Here is a 16,433-nt window from a genome sequence, read left to right on the forward strand (position 1 = left end):
TGCTTAAGACTCTCTGGTGTTATGGGAAACGTATAATTGGTTAAGTTATAAGTAGCTATTCCAAAGACTATAAATACCTAAGACATGCCACTCATATAGTATTGAATTGGGAAAAAGGCAATGCTCAGTATGTCAGCAGTATGAAAAGAGCCAATCACCACTGGTACAGCCAGCTCTTCACTGAAGCTGCAGGTGGACGTCCTGGTGCTATAGAAACAGATACACATTCTGAGACTAGCACCTGAGATGGCACATGTGCACTGCTGGTCTATAGCCTGAATAATATGCTCATAATACTATTTGAGCAAAATAAACAATTTACAATACAGTTGTTGTCAGGTTTCATTGGTGAAGAGATAGGAGCTGCACTTGTATGCTTGAGAGGTCTTTCAAAGATGGCCGCTGAGTGATATGACTTGCCTTAAAGGGACTTTTTTTATTTATAGTGAGTAGCTAAAGCCTGTTCGAATCACTAAATATGTCTTGATGTCATTATACCTTTGTCATATTCATTACCTGCTATGCAGCTTACTCAGCGTTAGCATTTTCTTTACTTCTCCGCTACTCTTTGCTCACATTATCTGTTTAATAAAGCTACATCTTTTGCGGTTCAGTTGAAATGTTAAATTAAATGCTTTGTTTAAGGAACACTCCACTTTTTTGGAAATATTACTTATTTCCAACCTTCTTCTCATTGAGTTTTTCAAGGTTATGGCTGATATAGATAAATTTCTAGTTTATCCTCACCAGTTTTCTTCAGAGTCAATTTCCTGATCATTAATTAAAAACATTATCTTTACCACCAAGACGAGAGTATTTGCTAAGTGACAGTCAGCCTGAACACAGAGCTTTTTTATTGAAGATAAAAGACAAACCAAGTTCCACCCGATGGTTCAAGGACAGCCGATTGAGGAAATGCAGCAGTTTATCAACCTTTGGAGTACAGTCATCACTGAGGGAGGGACATAGGCTGAATCAACAGTGAAAAAGGAATATCAACAGAGACAAGAGACCTGGAAGACATTTTCATCTAATGGGAAGAAGTGAATATTGTGGATATGAAATAAAAACTTTTTGCCCTTGTCTAACTTGTGTAACTTGAGAGGAAGGAATGGATGTCACAACGTCTTGGGAGCCAATCACCTTTGAACTTAAGAAGAAAAGGCCAAGTGTGTCAGAACAAAGTGACTCAAAACATAACCATAAGCCAAGTCCAAAGGTCTCAATGTAACATAGGAATCAGACGGACCAAACTCTAGGCATGGGTCATTGACTGAGAATACATGCAGATTCCCCATCCGCTTGATGTAAGAGATATGTTAGCTTGACTAAATCAAACGACTCTGTTCAAAGAGAACCATGGGGGATGAGGTTGGATCTAGGATGGTTTATTCTCCTCATACCACTCAGGAACCTGACAATCAGGTAATGCTTTCCCAGAAATTAACCGTGGTTCCACAGATTGCACCGCGGGCATAAAATTGTGCCCATCCCTTGAGAAGGAAGGTTTCCTCAGGGGAATCTTCCAGGACAAGGCTGTAACGAAAATCATGAGGTCCGCAAACCAAGATCGGGTGGTCCAACATGGTGCAACCATCAAAACCTGATCTTGCACAGGGTCTGTGCAAAGAGGCTCACTAGGGAACAGAGAAATATCCTTGCTCGCTGAACTAAATCCAAATGAGCTGGACCGCCTGGGGATGTAGTCTCCATTCTCCAGTAAGAGTAAGCATGTCGTGAGAGAGCATTGGCTGCATGATTTAGCTCTCCTGGAATATGAATGACATGCAGTGATTTTAGCCATGTGTGACTCCACAGGAGGAGATGGCGGGCGAGTTGCAATCAACATGTTATCCTCCTCTAGAGCACGCAAAGAGACACTAGATCCCCTGCAGGACAGACCTGCAGCATCTCTTAGGAGCTCCATGGGACTACACTGAGAGGGGTTGGATTATCGTGGGGGATGGCCCGCGGCAGAACATTCCCGATCATGATCCCCAGTGTGGGCACGAGTCATCTACAAACGCCATTTTAGCACATTTTGTACATTAGGTTTTAAAATAAAGCAATATAAACCAATATAAGCCCTAGAAATGAAAACCAGCTATGTAATTTATTTTATAAAGAATTTATTTAAACTTTGATCAAGCATTTATTTTATACATATATTCTACCTGTGAAAGCAGTTACAATAACAACAGCAATTACACACAATGTGATTTTAGATATACAATCAGTGATAAGTGTTTTGATTTATAAAACAAATTTAAGTACAATTACAAATAAAAAACGACAACCATCCAGATAAAAACGTGCAACAGTCTTGTTTTGCTTGAAAATAAACCTGTGCATGAGAATGAATTCTGCTAAATGAATGAAGTATATAGATCGATTTGAGTTGCTGTTACTTCTGTAACTCCCCACTGCTTTCTGTTGCTTTGGTTTCTATAGATTGATGACGAGTAAATCACATGTGAGTAATTTAAACACGCACACAGCTTCTTAGCATTAGTCGGAAGCCGTGTTAAATATCACAGGAGTTTACGAGCTCATGGCTATGATTTGTCTCATCTAACGATTTGTTAGCAGCATTTTTTAAACACATATACACATATGTTAGACCCACATCTTAGACGGCATACTATTTCAGCAGATATCCACCATAACATCTTTATGGTGTTATATTGTGTGGTCATGTGAAGAGTGAAAAAGGAGTGGGTGTAAAAGAGAACTGTGTCCAAATGCCGGTGGCTCTTTTAATTCATCTGTGTGAAGGTGAAAGCTGCTCAAATGCGCATCCCACAGTTCACTGGAACCCTTCATTTCTTGGCAGAAAATTAGCATCCTTCCCTCAAAAATTAGCAGTGCAACCACACTACAGCTACATCCAAAATCACAACTTCTCAACAGCATAGGTTTCGATCATGTCAAATGACGTAATGGGCAATAAGGCATCCTGCATGTTTTTTTGTCATTAATAAATAATAAACATACACATAAAACAAAACAAAATTTGTTACAAAGTTTTTACTGATTTATTTACTGATTTAAAAATGAATAGCAAACTCTGAAAAAAAGTCAGAATTGCGAGATGTACATTTAGATTCTTTGTAAAAGTCAACTGCCATAATGTAAATTATGAAAATCTCTATTTTGTGGTATTAGTTTTCTTGTCCCCCTTTAAAATATTTCCATTCAATCTGATTTACATATACATACGCAAACATGTATTTTAACATCTGGAATATTTAAAATCTGATTAAACTATTAAAGTCACAAACAGTACTACTGCCATCACTTATTTAAGGGAGTCTGCTGTCTGATGTCTTGATCGTGGCAAAGCTCATCTCACATTACAACTATAAACAAACATGACTCTAAACCATATGATTGCATGTCTAAACTCCTCCCACCAACTTGTTTCTCCTTAATGTTCTAAAGGTCTTACTAGAGCATCTTATGCAGATCATGCTGCTTCTCTCAGTTATACCCTTTCCTGCTGCCTTTACAGTCCCTTCTCCTGACGCCTGCTTTGTTACTATAGTGATGCCCTTTGTGACGTCTGTTGTTTACTCTTTTGCACTAAAGCACTTAAAATCGTCTACCACAAGAGTGTGATTACCCTCACATAAATTTCCAATTCTGCCTAAAGCACATGCATATTGTCTTTTTAAATGCTAACTGTCTTCAAATATTTACAACTACTGGCTTTAACGCCATGTACTCTAAACCAGAGGGGTTTCAAACTGGGTTTAGGGTCTCGTGGATCATTTTAGAGATTTCATAAAATGTGTATTAAATTTAAAAAGTAAATTTGTATACAACCTTCATAGTACATTTCTGATTAGAATTTAGAAAGCAGAATAAAAAATAAGACATAAACCGAATTAACGTGAAATTCAGTTTAAAAATCATATAATTTATGATAGTTCACCCAAAAATGGAAATTCTGTAATATTCCACTCTCTTTGCAAAAATGCAGTGCAATTTTAGTCGCCATCATTACATTTTTACTTTTTACGTTTACTACGTTTAAAGTTTTGGTTTCAGTATTGTAACATAAATTGTAATGTATTGATAGTTAATTTTAACTTGGATAATTTCTTAATATATTTATTTCTTTGAAGTTAACAGCCAACATTGTTTTACACTTTCTGTCAGCTTTTAGTACCCAGAAATTTTTCTTCTTCCGTTACAAGCATGGACTAACCTCAACAAGTTTTCCATTCACATAACTGCATCATGTGTCTCTGCAGATACTTTTGAAAAGATGCACCCAACAGTTAAATCCTTGTGGAAATGCTTTTTCATCTTATGCCTGTGGCCTCTACCACATACAAGTAAACACATGCCCGTGTCTCTCATAACAACTGCAGACTCTTTTACCAGCTCACTTAAAGCCTTTATATATAATGCATTATAAAAGTAGTATTAATTACAGTTGTAATACACTGCAACATTTATTTTATTAATTGCTACACCTTCATAAAGTATAATGTATTAAAACACACGAAAACAAACCTTCAAATATAGCCTACATTTTAACTTTGATTATAATTATGAAACAAATGCATTACAAAACACATTATGAATACCTTTATAATGCATTATACATAAAGGCTTTAAGTTATTGAAATTTAATATACTGCATACCCCCACCAACATATGAAGAGTTCATTTGCAAAAAACGATAACTTTATTTGATTTATTTTTTATTTCAGAAAGCAAACTTTTTTTTTTATTGCACATTCCAAGTAATATCAACCAAACTGCAGTTGTGTTGTTTTGATTAAGCAATAATAACTTGTACATGTAATTTGCAAAATGAATGTTCACTGAAATAATTTTTTTTAACATATTATTTTAAAGCACATTTTAAAACACTTAAGTTTAATCTTTGTAATCCTCTCAGATGATAAGCCTTTACGAAGGTTGTTGTTATTGGCTTCTGCTCAAAAACAAGAGTGCTTGATGGTCAAACGTGAACCTGCGATGCCATGAAAATAGACAATACCATATTTTTTGACATAACGTATTTAGGGTTCAGATCGAACTATATGTGAAGAACAATGCACAGCAATCAGCTAATTTTATTGGTTTTTGCAAATGAACTTTTCATAAAGTATTACATCACCAGATGCAGTTATGATAGTGGTTTGTTCTGTGCTGTGCCTCTGTGGCCAGGGAGCTTGATACAGATTGTGTGACGAAAAGTTCCTGAGGATTTGTTAGTGGGTTTTGGATAAGACATGCTCTGATTAGCATCGCTGTGAAAGACTTTAATGTTGGGATTGACACTACAACCCCCACTAATGCTAACAGCAGGGCTAACGGTTTCAGTAATGTAGCCAGGGCGGTGGATGTCATCAACAGTGCTCAAACTATGACTAATCGTTTTGACAGAAGGACTTTTCTCTGCCCGAGAACTGCTTATACCGTTGCTAATATCAGTCGTGAAAATGCTAACAGATTCATCACTCAAATCTGCGTCTCTCATATCTGCATCATCATCAGGAGTACAATGTGTCCTCACCTGTACTGCTGTTTGCTGAGGAGGTGTACTAAGTAACACCAGCGGAACATTATGACCATAAAACAGCGTCTGTGGTATCTGAACCTTGACAGATTCTCGTATTTTCCCCTCTGCTTTCTGTTCTGTTTCCCCCAAGACGCTTTGAGTTTGATCTGTGACTTTCGAATGTTTTAGCGTCACTCTTCCTGCTGATGGAAAGACTGTGATTTTCATTCTGCTCACTTTCTGCCCACCTGAGGCATGAATGTTTGAGCTAGTCTTTGGATGCTCCAGCTGCACCTGACCTGAGTTTTCTGCTTTGCCCTCTTTTTGTTTTTGTGCCGTTGCAGGTGCGTTTGTGAGCATTTGTGTGACCTGGCATTCATGTATTACATTGTCACCCGGATTAACTCGTGGAACTGTCCATACACTGCATGGATTCAGTGAGATCGCTTGCAAATTCAAGTCAGGATTGGGCTTTATCTGACTTGCGGTGGAGGACTGTAATGGATTCACACTAAACTCCACACTGCACAAAGTCTCAGAGAGACATTCCGGCACACATAGTCTCGTTGCACTTTTAACCTCATGAATGTCGCTGAAGGACTCACACCTTGTGGCATCCTCATTCTCAGCTCTTTCTCCGTCCTTTACTGCTTCACAGTCATGAAAAGCTGCTTTAAATTCCCTCTCTTTCTCATTTTCTGTCTCTTGAACTTTCTCTCTCCAAATGTCCTCTTCCTCTTCATAAGTGAAAGTACTTGTCCACTTCTTTCTGGAGATTTCAGGTGTAAGTGGCCGCAGTCTCGCTGCAGCTCCGAACAGAAAAGGCCGGGACTGTGTATCTTGAGGGCTGGGGATGGGATCTGCAGAGCTGAGAGACAATGTACTATCCAATGAGCTGAGTGAAGAGGTGGCAGTAGATGACAGACTTGACATGCTGGCCAATCTTTGCGCAGGATGACGGAAACGGGTGGGGATTTGGGGTGACTTCCAGAAAGTGTAACGGCGCCTCCTTGTACCCATTTCAGAGTTGTGCGATTGCTGTTCTGGACTTAACCCCATGGAGCTGCGTGAATGCTCACTTCTGCTCGCTGTTACAGCCATATCATAGCTGGATTGGCGGATAACAGGTGTATGAGCCGATGCAGGTGTTTGGGGTGTGGAGAAATACATGGAAGGCTCAGAGAGGCAACGATCACGTGATTGGCTGAGTTCCCTGACTCCCAGCATGCTTGCAGTAGCACTGGAACGTGAGGGAATGGAATCCAGTGTTCCACAGCTATAGGCGCCTTCTGTTGTTGCCATATCAGTATGAAAGGGCTGGGGTCTCTTTTCTTTCAGAGAAAGTGCAGCCAGAGGCAGAAAAAGAGGATGAACTTCGGGCAATAGTTGAGAAGAAATGGTAAAGTCTTGATCTGTGTCTTCTGAAGACGAGTGCTGAAGAAAATATGAACCATCTATAGAAGAGAGAGAGTTTACTTTTTTTTTGGTTAAACACAAATGCTTATAAAATAAGTGCAAATCTTAATTTCACAACAATTGTAAAAAATATGTATAAATATCTAAAATAAATTATATTTGTATATGCATTATATCATCACTTTATTTTCAAATCTATGTATCCATGTTTATGATTTATTCTTTATTGATGTTCATTTTGTGTTTAATCATTATATCTATATTCAAAGACACAGTCATGGCCAAAATTGTTGCCACCCCTGAAATTTTTCCAGAACATCAAAACAAAGGCAAATCTAGATATATGGAGATGGGCTTGTAACCTTGAGATTGTTGATATTTTTGTACAATTTTGGTTCTCAAGTCCTCAGAAAGTTCTCTTCTCCGCTTTTTGTTCTCCATACTTAGTGTGGCACACACAGACACACAATGCAAACACTAAGTTAACTTCTCTTCTTTTTATCTGCTATCAGGTGTGATTTGTGCCCACACTGTACTTGCCCTAGGTAAGTTTAAAGTAGCATCACATGCTTGAAAGTATCTTATTTACCCATAATTTTTAAAAGGGTGCCAATCATTTTGTCCAGCACATTTTTTGAGTTTTTTGTGACATTGTGTCAAATGAGCTTTTTTTCCTCCCCTTTTTGTTTTGTTCCAATACACACAATACACACAAAGGGAATAAACATATTTATAACAAAATACTTTATTTTCTGTAAATATTTCAGGGGTTACAACAATTTTGGCCATGATATGTACATTATATATCATTTATTATGTACATTTATTATATGTATGAAGGATACATCATCTTTGTTGTTGGTGTTTTGCTCTATATTGGACGTCTTTCAACTACTGCCCGAGTAATAATGTTTCTCAGAATTATTTGTTCATAGTACTAGATGTTCTGTTCCAGAAACTGTATTTGTATTTTAAGATATATTTTAAGATGCTTTTTTTGCTGGATTCCTTCTAAACCATACCCCTATTTTTATCCACAACCATTGACTGCTCACAATGACGTAGCCTATGTAGTTGTTACAACAACAGATGATGCAACTACTACATGGAGTGTAGTCTATTTGACCTTTTTTATTGGACATTAACACCTGTATGGGAGGATACAACTTTTTTTACAATACTTATCTAAATGGATGAAGATACAATACTTCGGTACACTTCAATCAAAATAACCTATTACAATTTTCTTCATTATTAACATTTTATCTTCAGTATTAATCACATAAAGAGATATAAATCTTCTGAGATATTCTCTCATTGCGTGAATGCAATGAGAATAAATCAAACTGTTCAAGTGCTACCTCTACTGTGCTTTAAACCTCTAGCTTTATTTTTTGGAGCATTAATCAGCAGGCTGCCAAAACCACATATACAATCAAAATTCTTGGTCCTTGTTAAAGTAAGTCAATAAGAACCCAATGATAACTTATAACAGTGAATCAGAGATTTCAGCAGAGATGAGAGATTTTTTATTGATTCCTGCAATTCAGATACTATCAGTGCATGAAACAGTTTTCCATGGTATGGTTTGATACAAAAGAAATAAGTGTGTCACCCTGTCTAGACCATAAGGTTCTTTATGAATGAAATTAATAACTACAGTGGCAAAAGGGACATTTTCTCCTGGTCAATTTTACAGGGATACTCTGAGGGTTACTCTCAGCATCGATTTCTGAGCTGGTATATATTAAAGAACAGAGAGAAATTCTAGAAGAAATCCTATTCTTCAAGGCAAGTGTTCACCTTTCATGCTAAACATGACCAAACTGACAAAACCAGACGGGAATGGCTATGAAAGAAGTGACTGAATTTATGAGCTCCGAAAGTACAAACATGAAAACCACACACACAAAAAAAAAAAACATGTATATTTTTGAACACACACCCTGATGTCTACTACATTAGCTAAAATCTGCATATTTGCGGTATCTAGCAGAAATCTAACAGAACTGTAGGTCTGTGCAATCGTATAATACAAAGATTCTTGACCTAACATTTCATTAAACATGAACAAGAAGCAAGTTGACAAAACAAGCACAAAATAATAACTTATAACCCAACAAAGCAGCATGCTGCTGTTTAAAAAATAAGAATGAATTAAAAATGTTTATCTACATGTACTGCCTGCCTTGTAATAGCACACAATTCACTAAAGAGATTATATAAATCAGTTAACGGAGTGCAACAAATATGCTGAAAGCAATCTGCATGGTGCAATTCCCTATCTTGCACGTCAGATCTGGAGGACGTCAAACCACTGTGATCAATCACACTCCACTGAGACAGCATCACTTGATCAGAGCAATCCAAAGGTATAGTTCACCCAAAACAAAAGATGATTTTTTTGTGCAAACAAATAAAAGTCAGTGGAGACACAGGCTGTTTTTGACTCAGTCAATTTTAAATGTATGGGCAAGCAGTCCTTTAAAAGAGGTTCTTTTTAAAATGGCTGGACCATCACAAGGATGAGTAATGATGAAAGTTTCAATATTTTTGGTGAACTAGTGAACTAGTCACTTCAAAACTTATCTTATCTTAATAAATGCGAAGTAATTGCCATTTTACCATCAGTTGATGAATTACTGCTACCATGAACAAAAGATTATATATATATATATATATATATATATATAGGCTTAATAGAAACTGTAATTAACATGGCATAGTTGCATAACTATTCTTTACATACTGTGATCCTCAAACATCATTGCAAGATTTGCATATACTCTGCTAGTATTGCATAAAAACAAGCAGGGCAAATCCTGAAAAAAATATTTATGAAAGTCACAGAAAACAAATATCGCTTTCTAATAATATAATGGGAGTCACTAAAGGGACAGGGTTAGCTGCTTGCTCGCGATAGCCTGTTACATTTACAGATTGTGAGCACCACTGACAAGCATTTGATCTTGTAAAATGTGTGGTATGTATTCCCCAAAGTATAAACAGAGTATGTTTGATCACAAATCTTTAAAGTAAAACTAAAAAGCACACAATAGTGGCTCACTGTTGCCCACAAGCTGAAGATGTAAGATGTAAGATGGACATCGTAAAACAAGAAGAAGAGAGGGGTTTTGTTGTTCTTTGAAGTTCCCTTTCTCAGATTAGTTTTATTGAACGGCAGTTCTTGGTTACAACAAGGTCTTAATTTAATAAAGAAATAAATGTACTCCTTACAACTGTGAGAGAAAGTATTGAAATCCTTCCTGCAGTGTGAACTACTGAAATGAGCCGAACTGTGAAACAGCCAATGATAACAGAGCTCAACAGTATTATTCATAACCCTTCCATTTCATTCCAGGGACAAATCCTAGGACTGTAAATGGACACACAAAACCATTTTTGGAGATTTCTTGCCTTTACCTGAGCCACATACCTTCTGTGTAGATATCGGAGAACAATAAAAAAACAGTATCAGTGCATTCTTATCGCACATTTAATGAAACATTAAATACTTTTTGTGATTGCAAAGTAGGTTTGTTTTCACTGAAAATATTGACAATGACAATATTATGATCAGGTTAGAATGTCATTGAAAGAGGGTTTCTTTTGGACTAGAAACTGTGTTCTTAACAGTTCCAGATAGGAGGATCTTAAGTGAAATTTAGAAGACTAACGTTGGAATACTTGAAACTGCAATAATGGCAAAGGCAATTCTTAAACATGATCTAAAATGCAATATTTTCAATTAATTAACCGCTAAAGCACCCACATCTACCAGCAGCTAAAGTGTGTGTGGGAGTACTGTGAAATTGCACAGTCAAAAAGGCTAATTGTTTTCTGTAAAGTACCTCAATAGGCATCTACATCTAACTTAAAATAGGTCCAAAGGGCGTAACTTTAAAATTACCTGTGTAATCACATGCTTCCTGCCCTGAATTCATCTGCCTGGTGAACAGACTCTCCAGATCATCTCCAAATATGGCAGGCGTGTTTTCTATCAGGTACTGGATGAGTGCAGCGACCTGAACGTCAGATGGAAAAACATGAAACATCATCAATATGGAAAACAGACACATCTGGCCCACAAACGTAAACGTTGTACTTAGCAGCACATATATCAGAGACTGAAGCGCTGTGCAAACCAGCGTGTGAAGTTTACGACTTGTGTTAGGAGATGTTTTAAGAAGATTTGTTGTGCGCTCATAGGAGCATGTCAGTGTGTCTGAGGTGGACACATTGTGTATTTGTTAGAAGACTGCCACCTTGTTTCTGTCCAAGTACTAGAGTGTTTAGACATCAGTTTAGAGTTTTCATCACACAGACTGTACGTGAGTCCAGTGTGTGTGTGTCTGTGCGTGTGCAAAGAGATCCTCGCAAAATGCAAAGAATCTTTTTCTCCTTACTCATTTCAGATACAAACAAACCCAATGGAATGGAAAATCAAAAAGCATACAGAGGGAATGGAATGGTCTGAATAAAAAAAAAAAAAAGAATAATTCATAGACACCATAGGGATCTGTGCCTGGCATCCACTGACTTGACTCATGCTGTTTTCTTTCTAAAGCATTTGGCATTAGCTCATAAATGCAAAAGGAATCATCATACGTAGTGGTGACATGGCGAGCTATTCTAACAACATTAATAATTAGTGGTTCACTCAAATAACCTGCTCTGTATGCTAATTGGCTGGTTTCGTTGGGTTTAGACATGGCGTGAGAATACGCTGCACAAATTAACCGCCATCTTGGGTGTTGAGAAACAAAAGCATCTGCACAGTCACGCACATCCAACTGCTCATTACAGATCAATCTGTGATTCATATCTCCCTTCATTATCTTTTGAAGCCCCCAGAAGTCAAAATGTAAAATGTGAGGAATATTGCAGCATCTATTCCAAATTATTGTATCTGTGCACATCCTTATTTTTTCTAAATCAATGTAATGTTAAATAAAAAAGATAAACTTCCTCTCCGCCTCGCAACCACAACACTTCTCTAATGACAAGAACAGGACAATAATCCCTCTCTTCTGTTAATCACTAGCTCACAGCAATTAGCATACGACAATGACCAATCCAATCAATTCCTAAATGGGCAAAAAAGGGTCCTCTCATACAGTCATGTCATTTCACAATTTTATTTTTAAGCTGACTTTTATTATTTATCTTAAATTTTCTATATTTTACTATGTCCATTTGTACTATGTCCAACAAGTACATAAAGTGAGTAAAAACATCACAATAATCCACAAGCAATCCACTCCATTTCAGGTGAGAAGCTGTGTGTTTGCAATAAACAAATCCATTAAGAGATTTTTATCTCTAAACCATTGCTTCTGGCTTCTTCATTCACAATGTTTGTTTTCCCTAGTGAAAAAGTTGTCTCATCTAAATCAGGTACAAAATATCCACAGATCAAGTACTATTTAAAAGCAAAACCAGTCCAAAACAGATTTGGGCAAATCTGTCAGTGGATTTTGATGTACAAAGATGACAGGACTTCTGGCTATAGGGTTTAAAGTCACCTTAATACAACCCAGGCTATATTTGATCTCACATGCTACATTGTGGATCAGACTGGTCTGAATTAATTAATGACTGATGTTAAATTTGTGAATAAATGCTAGAAATGTCTAGAAATGGATCAATTCTATACATCCTGTCTCATACATTGAATTTTTTTGGAGTCAGAGCACTGGACAATACTAGTTTTTGTCATATTAGTCATATCCCACTAAATAAGTTGCTATGGAAACCAGTGTCTAATAACTGTCATCTTTAGGTAACCAGGCAACACACTGTGTTATGCTTTGATTCGCAAGGTGGAATTTCATTCACATGTCCTTCACTTGCCCGGCATGTTTCTTACATTATTGTAAGGAATTTAATTAATGTCTTCAGCTTACTCTCCAGTCACATAACTCGTATGTCAATCATCTCAGGCTCAACAGTGACAATGACCCAATTTCCTCCAATCTCATTTTCAATCTCTCAAAATCACACAGATCACTACAACAGGTTATTTCTTAGACTTCCTGTGCATCAGAGATTGCAGACTGCTGTGCTACCAGTGCCCTCCTGTTATTTAGAAGCCGTGATTTAACACAAGCAGCAGCCGCCAGCTGTGTATGGTTGAAATGTTTATCCTCTCTCTAAATGAAAAGCTTTTATATCTATATCAAGAAACTTCTCAGTGTCTATCACCCTAGCTGATTTTCCCTTTTAATAAATGTCTCTAAAAATTACCTTTCAAAAAACTTCAGTAAGTTTTTGACTAAAAAAAGAAATTTTGAACCCACATACCAACTTAGTGTTCAAACTGTGATCAAAATATGTCTCATATAATTCTCCGTTCTAAAGTAATACCCAGCCAAGTAGATATTAGCTATTAAAATACCAGCCATCTCTCAGGAAAAGGCATATAAATAGTACACCAAATAAAAACTTGTGGTATTGATATACCAAAATTATGACATGTGACACTATATGACACGCACATATTTGCTGTGCATAAATACGCCATTTTCGCTTAAATATGAAAACACACAAAATAAAATACACAAATAATAATGATAAAAATATATATATTAATATATACAGTAGTTGTACTGTAGTTCCATGGTGGCTATGAATGTAAAGCACTTTTTCCTAGAAAATTAGGGCATACTGTCATTTTTAAAAGATTTTAAAGGCTGAACGTGCAGCAAAAACTGACACGGATGAGAAGAAATTGTTGAATAAAGTCATTATTTTGGTTTTCTTCATAATGAACCACTGATGTCACATAGACTGCTTTAATGATGTCCTTATTACCTTTCTGTGTATTGAATGTGGTACTTCCATTGCTAAATATCGTAATTAATGTTCCAAAGATGAACAAAGGTCTTACGGGTTTACACCAGCATAAGTATTAACAAGTAATTAATGATAGAATTTTCATTGTGGGGGAACTATCCCTTTAACTGATGTCTGGCCTTCAAATCTCACCATTTTAACAAGAACTAAAAGCACAGCAAGAGTTTGAATGAGAGATTTTCAGCTGGCCTGATGCTAGCTCTGAGTCATACTTATAGTTGAGCCCTGCGTTCATGTCAGTCTCTGAAGACGATGACTCATTAGCAACTGTCAAATGATGCAACAGAATATTAGTAAGGAAAATTTGGACATGTTTTTGAACTTTATTGGTCCTGAATACAAAGGTTTAAAAGGAATCTTTTCTGTCACAGTGCCGCGGGCTTTTACTATCCAATTTAAATTGAGAACTGGTGTTACAAAGACATTCTGTTACCGACTCTATTTTGGTTTCGCTTTCTTCATCTTCCAGTTTTTCCTTTTTTGGTTGTTCCTGTCCTCATTTGTGATTATTAGTGAATTAGTTTCCACCTGTGTCTGTCCACCTGTTCTGAGTTCTCCCTGATTGTGTCTTTATTAAAGGCCGGTTCAGTTTAGCTCTGTTTGTCTGATGTTAATGTTATGTTGCAAATTCTCCTGTTTGTCATTAAAAGTACCTTTGTTTGAAGTCAATGTTGGAGTCAACCTTCAAGGGGAATGCAGCCGTAACACATTAATCTCTAAAATATGTCACTTTCTTCTTTCAGAAGAATCCAATCAAAGTTATATAAAAACATTCTCCTGGCACTTCTAAGGTCTATCATTGCAGTGGTGTTTTCCTTTAAAAGTCCAGAACTTGTTAAATAAAGCACCCAGCAGAAGTGAGGGGAAAAAAGAAAATATGGATATTTATCTTACAAAATGCATGGATTCGATACAGGAGGACTTTATTCCTCTTTATTCCTGTGTAAGGGGCATATTATTATTATCATGGATACAAATACTTTATTTAATGTCTTCCAAAAGTCCCGTGGAAAAACATGGACAGTTTTTAATATAAAGAAAGTCATATATTCCTAGGATGCTTTGAAGGCAAGTAAAACAGCTTTTGGGTGAACTAACCCTTTAATTTGAAATGTAAAATTTTCCATGTAATGGCACATACTATTCTGTAAATAAATCTGATTTATAAATCTCTTAACATATGTAACATATATCCTTCCAATCTATATTGTATGTAATGTAGACCTGTACAACAGGTCCCCAGAGATTTAAATTCTTAATCATGTCCTTGCTTACATTTGAGTCAACATCCTGTTAAGGCGGATGCGTCTGGTTATATCCCAATTCACGACTGTAAACTGCTGAGCTTAATTAGCAGAGCAAGTCCGCAGTAGATGCATCAGAAATCCTCATCTGAAGGGTGGAGAAAATCATTTGCAGCTTTAGGCTAAAAATATTGGTTAAGACACATGATCAGGGTTTCTCTTGAATAATACTCTGCACAATCTAGTTCTGTGTGATTTGGAAATGGAAAATGACCCCGGTTGTTGTACACTTATCAGAAGCTGCTTATTTCAAATTCATGTGAGTGTATGTTAACATAATCACTGGGATTTTTCACCAGCGTGACAACCTGTGGTGACAGTGGTATTAAACTCTGCCTCCCCGAGAGCAATTAAGGTGAACCGTCTAAGCGGCATGACATTGCTAGCAAGCTGGCATGCAAATTAGGATCTTCTGCCCTGCAGCATAAAAAAAAATCTTTGGTGATTTGAACCAAAACCCTAATCGCTGGTCTGGACCTGCTTCTAATTCCGAACAAGATTGAATAAACATATTTATAAGGTTGATTCAGAGAAGAGTTTCCCTGTGTAATGACAGGAATTAATACAGTTTCCCTTACATAATCTGTGGGCGTAAAATTCTGAGAGCTCACTGAAATCAGATTCAGCCCAATTTCAGGGTCACTAATCAAAAAGATATTTTTAAGCTTAAGATACTCTTTAGATCATTCTCATATAATGGCAGAGATAATTGATCAAATATTCAGAAGGTAATTTTTCGCTTCATTATTTACAATGACAAACAATTTGGAGGTTTCAGGCTTTTGATCCCCATTGTATGAGTTTAATTTGCACCTAGAACTAAATGTAAAGCATCCATGAACAGTTTATTGACATGTTATCCCACGTGAAGTGAGAAAACGCACGTAAATGCACATAAGCGGATTTTTACCTGCAGCACGCTCTGTCCCTCTTTGTCAGGGCTGATTTGGGAAGACCTCCAGAGCATGTTGGGCGCAATGCAAAGGGCCAGGTTTGTTGCTGTCATCTGATTCACCTCTGAGTGAGTGTGTATCTTGTGTAGCACTCCAAATAAGTGACACAGCAAGGTACAATTTTCCTCCGGCAACTGTGCAAGCAAACTAGACAAAAAGACAATAGAGCTTGATCAGTGGCAGATTACCCCAAACAAGCTTAAACAATCTTGACAATAAATGATTATGTGTGGAAGTTTGTCTTTCCTCTCATATATATGCAAATGCATTCAGACACAAATATGCACACAAATATAAAACAGCAGGTGTGCATATAAAAAAGTGAATATAAAAATCCATCTGTAAAACATTTACAAGCAGCTCTACTGGAATCTTAATTTTTATAAG

The 16,433-nt window shown here is 36.8% G+C and overlaps 1 protein-coding gene across 2 annotated transcripts in view; it reads right to left on the reverse strand.

The window, feature by feature from the left end:
* Positions 1 to 2,112: 2,112 nt before the first annotated feature.
* arhgap20b (Rho GTPase activating protein 20b) overlaps positions 2,113 to 16,433 on the reverse strand; it is a 36,496-nt gene continuing 22,175 nt past the window's right edge. For both annotated transcript variants that reach the window (XM_043240190.1, XM_043240189.1), the window contains exons 13-15: positions 16,004 to 16,193; positions 10,845 to 10,959; positions 2,113 to 6,972 (exon numbers count right to left, since the gene is read on the reverse strand). In XM_043240190.1, coding sequence (XP_043096125.1) covers positions 5,144 to 6,972; positions 10,845 to 10,959; positions 16,004 to 16,193 — 2,134 coding nt within the window. In that variant the 3' untranslated portion in view covers positions 2,113 to 5,143. The remainder of the gene's footprint in view (positions 6,973 to 10,844; positions 10,960 to 16,003; positions 16,194 to 16,433) is intronic.

Source organism: Puntigrus tetrazona, chromosome 5 (assembly GCF_018831695.1).
Source record: "Puntigrus tetrazona isolate hp1 chromosome 5, ASM1883169v1, whole genome shotgun sequence".
Lineage (NCBI taxonomy): Eukaryota > Metazoa > Chordata > Actinopteri > Cypriniformes > Cyprinidae > Puntigrus > Puntigrus tetrazona.